At 36.4% G+C, this 12,368-nt stretch overlaps 1 protein-coding gene across 1 annotated transcript in view; it reads left to right on the top strand.

Moving 5' to 3' along the window:
• The window catches only part of LOC145664670 (uncharacterized), a 31,023-nt gene extending 25,678 nt beyond the window's left edge, over positions 1–5,345 (top strand). Inside the window, exon 3 of the mRNA XM_081731517.1 lies at positions 2,885–5,345. Within this exon, the coding sequence (XP_081587643.1) occupies positions 2,885–2,992 (108 nt within the window). The 3' untranslated portion in view covers positions 2,993–5,345. The remainder of the gene's footprint in view (positions 1–2,884) is intronic.
• Positions 5,346–12,368: the final 7,023 nt, after the last annotated feature.

Here is a 12,368-nt window from a genome sequence, read left to right as displayed (position 1 = left end):
TGTTACAAGATACACTGTTTGTTGGAGAACATGGTGGTGCTCAGTGGTTTCACAGCGGGCTCCAGCACTGTGGTTTGGTACACTGTGGCCCATGTCTTCACCTCCTTCTTCAGAAAAATGGAGCCGTGTTGTGTCGTTGAAGCGTACTCTCCACCACATCATGACTGATGCTAGGTGACGGGACTTTTGTACTCTGGAAACACGTTCAGCAGTTCACACTGATGATGATGCGTATACACGGTCGCTTTGACATTAAAGAACTGCTCAACTGTGAACAACTCGTCGGAAAAGGGAATTGTCCTGTGACTATTTCCTGCTAACGCTTGAGGAAAAGTTTGGCTTTCTTTCTGCCAGCGTAACGCATCAGTCATTACCGTACGTTGTGTTTAGGCTCTGAGTCCGTTTAGGCATTGAGCACTTGTGACGTAGTTGATCTGGAAATAAACATCTCTCGGGACATCACTGATTGAGTCCTGACGGGATTTCGCTGAATGCTTGCAGCTAAGGCTTTAACTGCCTGTGGTTTCCTCACTGTGCGCGGTCTGACACTTCGTTACCGGTCATTGATACGTTCCATTTTATTACAACACGATGATGCTGTAGACATATCGTTCACTGATTTACAACCGTTTCAAGGTGGTGAAGACGTGGTGGTTTCTTGCTCACCTTGTATATCACTATGACTGCAACACAATTGTCGTAGTCGCCCCACTCCATCGTTACATGTTGCCACTGCCACACGTCTTACCGTGGAATAAATAGCTCAGGAACCCACTTCGCCCACGATACCCAAATGGCATAACTCAGTCATACTCAGTAAGGTCAAACAACGGTCAAAATCTTTGACAGTATTTATGAAATAAACTAGGTATAGTTTAGTATTATTTAATTAAATTTAGTGAAAGTAAAGAGTACTGTTAGGCAGCGCCAGAAACTGAACGCATAATATGAAGTAGCTAACGATACTCCGGTCGTTTTCAGTATCATGATATATCAATGAATGGTGCTACCAAGAATTTGTTGTAGGAGAACTTCGGCTAAAGGCGGGTCTAGACTAAGTGAGGGACAAAAGATATAAGCTTACTAATATAATAAATGAAGCCGAAACGGCGTTGTCTGGCAGCGAGTCGCGAACGCAGCCTCTCAGCTTTCCCTATAAATTTTACTTTTTATTAATAAAAACTTTTTGTAACTTGCTATTTCATTCTTTAACTGTAAAAGCTCCTTATCGTTTGATTTTGTTTTACTCTTTAAGTTATGGAACTAATCGTACAAATAGAGATTTCCACTCAACATTTCGAATATGGTTGTCTGACTGCCCTCATTTAGCTATTTCTAAAAACCAAGGTTTTTTTTCTTTTAATTTAATTTAATTTTATTTTATTTATTTATTTATTTATTTATTTTTTGCTTGTTCAAATTTCTAGCATTTCATACATGGTGCTAAGTTACACTATGGAATTTATACTCTTCCCATGAAAGCGAGGCTATGACAAGTCATTTTGCTTTGTTATTATAGCGTTTACTTATATAACTATACTAGTTGTCAAACTTACTTCATTGTCACAAAATATTTCAATTTATAATATTGATAAACAACATTTGATTTTAGTGCATTGATCTGAAAGAGACGTATGTATAACATATTAGTAAATAAACAGAAAATGTATTTGCGCTTCATTCTGTACGTTAAAATCAAACTTAAAATAAAGCGTAATTTGCAAAGAATATTTGCATAATTGTCAAAACAACAAAGCATAATGTATGTTGCTTTAGTTATTGTTTGCTGAAACGGGTTAGTTATGAGTCCTGCAATATTCTGGTACACGACATTATATATATTTATTATGGTACAATGAAATCAGGTTAACATTCAAAGTATAAACACAACGGTTGGACTGTCTGGAGCTACTTTTCTGCCAGTTCCTCAATACCACTTCTTGTCCTTAGAGGCAAAGAAGTCAGTCGCTGCTGTTTCCACCTCCTGGTGAAGCATCGTGATTTCAGAAAGTACGCTATGGACCAAAATAGGGAGTACTTAGAAGAGGCAAAGTCAGGACTATATGCCGATTGTATCATCAGTTCGATGCTATCAGGTTTTTGAATTGTTGCGATTTTCAAGCCATGTGGTTTTGCGTTATCCTGTTGCAACAGGGCGCGCCTTCGGCTGACCAGTGCAGGATATTTTTGGCATAGTGCAGCCTATATCCGCTCCAACTGTTCGGAACAAAGATCGACATTGATGGTACGGCCGTTAGGAACAAAGTCAAAGTGAATTACCTCGTCATAGTTCCTCCGCACTCAGAGCATGACTTCATGCTCGAAACGGCCATGTTTGAGAACTGGTTCTGGAAGTGGCTCTGCCGAGCTGTTTTGAAATCATCTGCACTGGGGATGATTTTCCTGAATGGCGTGTCGTATGACCTCAAAATTTATCCTAGGGTGACCGAGCCTTTGCAGATCTTCGACATTTTTGTATAACCTGAACAAAATTTTTGGAACTAACGAACGAGTGCTGTGCTGTTTCCTTGCATCTTCCCTTTCGCAAGACAAACGTTTTGGGTTGGTACCGCAGCGTTTTGCCCCAGTTCAAGTTCTTACAGTAACAGTTCACATATTAGACGTGAGCACTCATCGCTACTCCCATTAAAAATTGACGGAGTGGCGGCGTCCGTGTTAAATAAGACGCTTGCCACACTACATCTTGGACTCTTATACTTACGGTCGATCATGGCGTATACGCGCGTCTGCTGTTTGAGTCGTGGAAATATTGCAAGATATATGACACCTTTATAATGCATCGTTTATTTTGGATTTTAAACTTATTGGTTAATTATTGAGCTTTAAAATGTTAATAAAGTGACTTTTCGATTTTATTCAACAGGTTACAGTACGAGGTAAAGACTACATCACTCCAAAAACGTACAAAAACAAGAAAGAAGCCAAAGCTAAAGTTGCTAAGTATTGTTTGGAACAAATGGGATATCTATGAAAGGTCCTTACTGGGAATGTGATGTGGTGCTGTTTATTAAAGTAAGAAACAAGTTTCTTACTTTAATAAATAGCATCGTAAGAGCACTAACAGAAGATCAGTGTTAAAATATGTACATAGGTACGAGTTATAATATTTTATTAGTTATATTATACTGCGAAGTTTATTATGTGTAATTCCAGTCCATCATCAGTTAGTTCAAATCTGACACACACACACACACACACACACATATATATATATATATATATGTCAGTGAGACTCAACAATATGATTAGATACTGACCGTTCTTAGTGCAACATTAAAGAAAGAAAAATGAAGATATGACAAGACAACTGAAGAAAACTCGAAGCATGTTCTTGTAGTCGTTTATATCACAACGTAAAAGGAATAGCAAATATGAGGAAAGATACTGTGGAGCAGTAGATTGTAGGGAAAGATAAACATGAAAAATAAATAGCAAAATGAAGATAAAACTTACCTTTTTTTTGTTTGTTTATTTTCTTTCTCAACGTGAGATTGTTATTCTTTACCAAAGATGACTTTAAATATATCTGATATTTCAGTTTCTTTAACGAAATAAAATTTACGAAGTCGAGTCTTATTTTCCCCTTTTTACAGCTTCGTATAAAGTCACATTTAGTTTAATTCATGTCAATATTTAGCATATTTCAGTGATTAGAAAACATGATTTGCTGATCAAGAGGGCTCCCTAAAAGTTTTCATTATTATGTAATACATAATTAAATGTATATTTGTAAAGTTCTTCAAATATCAGTTAAACGTAAATACGCAGAAAAAAAAGTTTAAATCATTATATGCGGGTTAGTATTATCAAAAAAGCTGGAAGTTTGTTGAATAACATACGAGCCACTGAAATGAATGTATATTGTGTGCCTTCTGCGGAAACTTGCACAAATTAATTTAGAAAACACACAAAGAGCTCATGTTTAAAAACAGTTTTGTGAAGTGAGAATTTAATTTGCGTATTTCACTAAAAAGAAGAGGTTTCCACAAAAAGATTGGGAACCTACTCACGTGTTACTAGTTTAGCAGCACAGTTGGAATAATCGATAAAGGTGTCAGAGAGGATTGAAACAATTGAGAATGTTTGTTCTTCAAATACAGAGTTAGGTATTGCATCTTGAAGTTATTCAATATTTATCCTATAGCTAGAATCAGTTAAGTGGGTAAGTCAAGTTTATATTACGAAAAAAAAAAAAAAAAAGTTATCGAACACCCCCTCCCTAATGTTAATTTACGCATGTTTTCAGGAAGGTATACAATATACATGTCTTTCTGAGGGACCCTTTTTATTCATCTTCGGTTGTTTTGACAATGGTAAGTGCCCAATTGTAATTTTTTGTTTGTTTGTTTGTTTGTTTTGTTTTCTTCATTGATCTTTTGCATATGTACGTTAACTCAAGTTCAGTTGTTGAGAAAGTTCAGCTGAAGAAACATACATTACATGATCGTAATACTATCCATTAAAAATCCTTAATCAGTAAATCACAGTATATTTTCCTAACAATGAAATATACATAGTCTAGTTTAACTTTTATATTTGTACTTAAAACACATGTTATACATAGGGTGTTACTCCAGCATCGTATATTAAGATGCTGACAACAAAATAAACCTTATTTTGAAGGCATTCAATATTTTGTTTGACTAAAGTTTTAATTTTTGCAAACTCTTAACCAGAATGAGAGGTGTAATGCTCAACCATTGTGTAAAGACCATTTTACGGAGAAGTTATAATTTTAGTAGTTTTTATTACCACTATTAATACTGTATATTTAATACAACGTCATTGTTGTATAAATACCAAATTTTCACGTCTTTAATTTCTGGGAAAGTATTAATAAATAATAGATAAACACAAAAAATCAGTTAAATTTTGTTTGAAGTTTTGCCAGTTCTGTAATTTTCAACTTTGAGAGAGAGAGAAAAGTGATCAATATTTCCGTATGTAAACTATGTACTAAATTGAATATGTTGTGAGTTGTTTTAACGATAGATGTATATAATATTCACTGGAGAGCTGCTTTGTCGTATAATGTAAACGGAATAACGAGCAGCTTATGTATAATAAAAAATATAAATATTTCTTCAACCAAAAAGAAACTTTAGCGCGAAACATTGGATATGGTTGTGTAAAATACCATATATATTTTACTTTCTTTTTTCTTTCTTGTATTTTGTCACAAAATTCACTTTAATAATAAGAGGTACTATATTCCATAGAACTTTCATTTCATGTCTTTCTTTGTTCGTAGAAGTATTTACCGTACTTCGTATGTTTGTTTCAAAGAAGAATCAAAGAAGCTGTATTAAAAAAGTATGAATAAAGTCCTCCTTGGTTATTATTTCTGTTTTGATCCTTGTTTCGAAATATGTTCTGGATTGGGTCGAATTTTCCGGATGTTTCCCCGAGCTCATTAAGTTGAAAGTAATCAGGTGTAGAAAACCGAAACAGCGGTTCACCTCTGGTAAAAGGTTCTTGGTTCCATCCCTGGCCATGTGAGTTTGTGATGGACAACATAGTATCGGATTTTTTAAAATTATTATTCCGTTTCTTTCCACATACTGTCATAGTAATTCATTTTCAGTAATCACCCATTTCATTAAGCGTAAATGGATAACTAAGGGACATTAAATTAAAAGATCTCATTGTTTCACATTGCCTGGGGTAGAACCAGGACTCCTTCGCATCACATATGAGCTCTTTCCCATAATACAGAAAAAGAAAGGTATAAAAATATAAACCAAACAATCTTTAAATACAGTGTGTCCCACAAAGGGGTTTACACTGTTTGGATATTAATAACAGAGAATGTATTAAAGACTACCATTATTTGGCGTTCTTATGACTAGTGTGTGTGTGTGTGTGTGTGTGTGTGTAGCCATTGATTTGTCTTTCTTTTCTTTCCCACTCATATGTATTTTTTTAAATTCAGTTACCAGCAACGACAAGTAATTGACAAGATGTCTGGGAACTTTCACTTGCAGCAACGAAAGTGGATTTTAAAGTATTTTTGGAAATGTGAGAACAAGAAAAAATGGCGAGACAATAGCGGGCAGAATTTGGTACTGAGAAACTGTCACGTGCAACAATTACGAAATTTTACGCGACAAAGTTGAAAGGGAAGGGACTGTGTGAGACCTGAAGAAGGGATAATGTGGCAGGAAGAAATCAGTAGTGGACTAAAGAAGGGTGGAAACAGTGTTACAGACTTCCACAAGATCCCATCAAAACTCCATACGGCAAGCTTCGCATGAGTCATGTGTAAGCAAAGTGGAAGCCCTGCATCCCCAGGTTGCTTCACGCAATCAATGAAGACAATCCTGATAGGTACCTCCAATTTTGTGAATGCATTTACGACAGCGAACGGTTGATTGATATTGTTTGGTCTGATGAGGTGACTTTTAAAATTGAATGGAACCATCAATCGCCACAACTGTGTGTACTGGGCAAAAGATAATCCCCATTTTATGGAAAAACGAGCTATCAAATCCTGAGTTATCAATGTAGTGTGTTATGTCTGTCAGAGGACTTGTAGGTACATTCTTTTGTGAAGAAACAGTGACAGATATGGAGTACCTTAACATGTAAGAAAAAATTGTCCATGCTGTTCATCAAGTGTACCCAGATGAAGATATTTTTCAACAAGACGGCGCACCGCCACACTACCACCGAGAAATGCGAGAATGAAACATTTGTGGAGAGGTGAATAAGTTGACGAGGAAGTGTCGAGTATCCATGCAGATCTCCTGACCTAACGCCGTTAAGACTTCTTTATGTGGGGAACTCTGAAGAATACTGTCTACGCCACAAATCCACGTACGATGGATGTCATGAGAGAAGCGATTGAGATTGTCTGAGAATTCATTCCACATATCACATGTTTATCAGTCTGTTTCACAGCGTTTCTGATGATATATTGCTACCAGTGGAGGACATTTTGAACATATTTCACATTAGAAAATCAGCAGTATTGTTTTAAACATTTTGTAGGGAAAAAAATCGCTTACTTTGGTTTCAGTTATTAAAGTTCAAACAGTGTAATCCCCTTTGTGGGACGTTTTATATTGACTTACTCTATGTGAGTGTTGACTTCTGCAGTTTTCAATATGCTCTTCTACACGCTAGTTCTACATTATATTATTATTATTTCCAAAAAGTTCATGTTCTGATCTGCTTACAGTATAAGACGGTGTGAAAGAGAAAGACAGGAACTCAACGCATGGGTTATTAGTATTAATACAGTCTATAATCAATATTTCAATAAAAATGTTCATTTCTCAATGAAGCGGGTGTGATTATTTACAAAGATTATCTTGGCAGGTTCACCTGTGTCTCATTTACAGACAAGAAATCTTCGAGCATTAATAACTGCAAAGATATGTTTGGCGGGTTGTCCTCTTCTGGAACATATGAGGTTTAGGAGAAATAAGAAGATATTTTAGAATATATATATATATATATGGGTGATTCCACGAAAAAGGGAAATTTTCTGTCACGGGCATTTCTTCAAACTACTACTAGAAAGAATCACCTCATTTTTATTTTGTTTCGTAGTAACCGTCACAAAGTAGGTATGCCATGTGTAACAGTTTGCAAATATAACACGAAACATACGTAAAAAATTATTACCCAATTTCTCAACACCGTGGGCTGTCACAGACTACAGTTGACTGATTTTAATCAATAAATTACAACTGAAGTCGCAAATCAAACATCATTTAATGGTAATTAAATGGAAGAGAACACTTCAATGTTTCGGTTTTGTGGTAAGTAAACCTTTATAACGATTATTTTTGAAAGCTTGAGTATGCTTCGTTTCTGTCACCTCTATTTCGTGTCAACTCCATGGCAATAGAAAAAATTATCATTGCTCTCAACAGATAGCATGGTCGTCCACATTGGCAACACCCACAAGAAGACAAGGCAGACATGTTTGACTGAAGAACAGAAAAAGTTGTGTGCATGTTAAAAGCTATAGGAAAAATATTTTTGTGTGTGGAAAGCAGGTGCGTATATTAATTGATACTCAATACCATGTTATTTATTACTGAATGTATTTGTATGGTATATACCTTCTTTCCCTTGAGGAACCTACGCCTTAACGTAGAAAATTCGTACACAATTACTCACATGTACTGGTTTAAAAATGGGCCGGTAAAGATAAATTATATTCGATTTTCTCAACTCCATGTCCATCTGAAAACTAAGGAATCCACGGTGTTGAGACAAGTTCACGGAGTTGATAATCCTATAGTGTTTGTTATGCTCATGCTCTTCCAAATATTTGTTCTGTCAATATATTGATAGAAATAAAGCTCGTTTATGGTCTAGTGACTAGTATGCTCGCCTTTCGTGTATGGTTCTGGGTTTGTTTCCCGGTGGAAGCTCAAAAATCGATGGTGTTTACTTCGCACAGTGAGACAATTGAAAAACTCGTTTGAGTAGAGATGTACTGAAACCTGATCGCGCAGACCATCGCAATGGTCGTAGGAGCCGACACGCTTCACACTCAACGTGTCCTAGCCCATTTAAGGAGTGTTTCGCGGAAGTTCAGATTTGGGGCTGTCAGGTAGCCGGAGGTGAAACTTCAGTCAAGTCAAGATGGATGGTATCTGTTTTTAACCTATTGACGTCTCAATCTTATGATCAACTAATTGTTTTCTTTTCAGGGATTGTCGAAGAGTCTGAGGGCAATATACGGACAGTCAATTTTATGACGCGGATCGGGAGGAATTTCTCCTGGCCTACTAAACCTGACGTTTAAAAAGCGTTGGCAGTTGTCATTCTGTGTAGACTAGAACAGTCCTTCCCTGTTTCCTCAAGACATTTCCTTCATTGGAGTGGAAAATGAGGGCTACTTAACAGAACATCGAATTATCCAAAGAAAACAGAAATGATGAGTGACTTACACTGTCATTTAGTGTGCATTATACAGGGCTTTGAAAACAATACCGACAACGTTTGGGAGGTGATTCCTAACACCAAGATAAGATAAAAAGTATAGACCAATCTGGGTGCACAAATGCTTCCTTTCGGAGTTATAGGCTGCCGAAAACATGAAAAACTGAACTTTAAAGGTCCATAGCATAAAACTATGGGACCTACCGTAGTCGGGTCAGACTTCACTTAGGAATTAGTATGTGCGCTATCCAAATAGCCATGTTTCAGAATCTTGCGGTACTTCCACAAGTTTTATAGAAGTAGTTGGTGTGTACTTCAGATTATACGCCCGTAGCCAAACTCCCTCTTTAAAAATTGCTTCGTGAGTACCTCAGGATTCTGAAACATATTTTTGGATAGTGCACATATTAGTTCCTAAGTGAAGTCGTGATCCGACTACGGCAGGTCTCAGTTTTGGAGCTATGGACCTTTAAAGTTCATTTTTTTCATGTTTTCGGCAGCCTATAACTCCGAAAGGAAGCATTTGTGCACCCAGTTGTCTATACTGTTCGTCTTATCTTGGTGTCAGGAATCAGCTCCCAAACGATGTGTGTATTGTTTTGAAACACCTTGTATATATACCAAATATACAAATACACTTACCAAATGTTGAAAAAGTATTGCACTTTCGACGTGTTGACTTGATCACAGAGAAGACAGACGGTTTACATAAGCTCAGAAAACAAATGAAGTAGACAATAGACAGGTTTAGTGACTACTTCGTCTGTTTCGTAAGCTTATGTGAAAAATTTGTCCTCTCCATATGATAGTCAACATATTGAAAGCGCAATAATTTTTCAATATTCGATAAGTGTATGTGTATTTCTTTTTTTCTTATTTACGTCACACACACACACACACAATATATATATACTCAATTTTGGAACCTTCATTAGATATATTTTCATATGTTTGCAGTATTTTCTGGAGTATTTTTGTATAACAAATTACGTGTCATCTAGTTTGTTAGAATTTTATTCAACATAAGGAGAATAATTCTAACTTACAAAAACTATTGGAAAATTATTTCAATTTTTATGTAAATTATAAGCTTAATCACTTATAAACCAAAACTTATCACCCAGATGTATCACGTTTCTCAACTCCACAGCAATTTTCAACTCCGTGTTAACTAATCTCAACTCCGTGACCTATGGTCTCAACTCCGTGGATGCTGAAAAGTTTATTATTTTTTATTTACTACACCAATAACGATTCAGCTCTGCTGAACACCTAATTAACATGTACTTAGTAGTAGTAAGTGCATGTGATATTTTTATCGAAATAGGCGACCATCAACGGAACAAAAATTTTCCAAGTGAAAACTTCCCTTTTTCGTGGAATCACCCATATATATATATATACACAGTAGGAAGTCGAAAATCCGAACTAATTGGGACCGCAGCTAGTTCGGATTGTCGAAAATGACCAAGAAAATGTCATTTAGGCCTAAATATACTGTACGGTATGCTCTTTTATCGGTACAGTGGTTATACAATACAAACAGTAGTGACAATACCGTACGTTAGGCTACTTACATTTAGTGTTTCTGAAGAACTTGCTCGTACACTAAATTACACTGTTCTTGTAACTCGCACTTAAAACTTAACTTGTATAGGCCTAAGGGAAAATAAAAATATGTATGACAAACGGCGTTCGGATTATCGACGTCCTACTGTATATCCCTTTCAAAGTAGTATCCTTGGGCAGTTGAGCTATTTTCAATGTGCGTAGTACGAAAATACTTCGTTAGTTATAGTTTTATGAATATAATCCAAAGTACCAAAATGGTAACCTTTCAAGTCCTTTTAATTCGGGGAATAGAGAGTTGGAGAACCCATATGAATGCCTTTTTTTTGGGGGGGAGGGGGACTATATTTTATTGATGAAGATTGCTTCAGTGATACGAGGCTTTCCAAGTGCAAGCGATGAATGTTCTCACACGTCCCATCCTTTTATTGAACCTTTCAACAACTTCGCGATAAAAAAATGCAAGAGCTTTATTCTGAAGGCACAAATCCTTGTAGACGATCTTACTGTAACAAACAAAAAAGCATCAATTTTATTTTTGATTAGTTCCTTCTGCTTTTTCTTTTGGGACAGGAAAAGTTTCTAGTGTCACTGGCTTTGGCTTTTTCTCTAGATGTAGTATTCGAAAATTTGATTCATCACTTGTGATACGCAACTGAAGAATTCTGGCTCCGTCTCAAAACTGTGCCGAAGATGTGCGATAGTCTTCTGCGAGACGTGAGATTCTTGAGAACCATTTGGCGTGCACTTTTTTTTTTCTTTATGACGAAATCCTGTGTTAAAATTTGATGGCACAATATGTAACCCGCCTGGGTTGGATCCTAGTCCGTTTCTGTTCGGGAAGCCTTTCTTGTGACAGTACCGAGTTGAGTGCTTGCTTGTCCCTGTTCGGGAAAGCCATTTTTATAACCCGATAGGGTTCGATTCTCGTCCGTTCCTGTGCTGTCGGGCGCTATTTTATAACAGTCTTAGGTTCGAACCTTGTATGCCTCTGATCGCGATAAACCTTATCATAACAATATGTGGTTCGTGCACTACAGATCCCTAGGTGGGCTTGGACATTTACAATGGTCCGGGATTCGATCCTCTGCGATTTATACGTCTCCTTTAGATTTTAATGACAATTTGGATCATCCATCAAAGCCGACCATATAGCCACTGGACAACACGATTCAGAGTTCGGTCAGAACGTTCTGGAGAACCGACACAAAGCTAACTCTAATTATATTCTCAGCGCTGATGCAATTTAATAATGTAGAAATTATTACGTTGGATAGGCGCTGGTCATATGTGCTGAAAAGAAAAATAAGTTAGATCATTTCTTAAAACTAACAAATGTAAATTTATGTCATGATAATTATTTTGTAAAGGATACTCAAGATTTCACTTTTCACTCTAATTAACAACACTAAAACTTCACGAACATATATTACATTACTTTTAGGCACTTTGATTTGGATAACTACATACAATAATAAAATTTAACACGGCCCAATTATTATTATTGTAAGCGCGGAAGACGCGGTTGTCGCGGGTTACCTGTTGTATTTCGTTACATTGTTGGTTTCCACAATTTCACTGTCACTGTTCACTCACTTCGGTGCTGAAGGAAAATCATTTTGGTGATTCCAGGGGGAATGTCCTAAAGGTTACGTGTTGCATTCTCTCTCCATCCTTTTCGTCTTCTTTGCGATGGGCAGGTTGCTTTTCACTGCTCCGTTGCTTCTCATTATCCAAACGATTTTAAAGTTAACAATCATGTAAAAATGATTTGAGATTTCGAGCTTTCGTCTTTAGACTACATTTTTGTATGATGGATGTGCTTTTAACGTATTAATGTGCTGTGTTCAACTAAATGTTATGTTTTTAGTCGCACC

This window comes from Thermobia domestica, chromosome 11 (genome assembly GCF_964235325.1).
Source record: "Thermobia domestica chromosome 11, izTheDome1.hap1.1, whole genome shotgun sequence".
Taxonomy (NCBI): Eukaryota; Metazoa; Arthropoda; class Insecta; order Zygentoma; family Lepismatidae; genus Thermobia; species Thermobia domestica.
The sequence above is the reverse complement of the archived record's forward strand: the minus strand, read 5'-3'. Positions and strand labels throughout refer to the sequence as shown.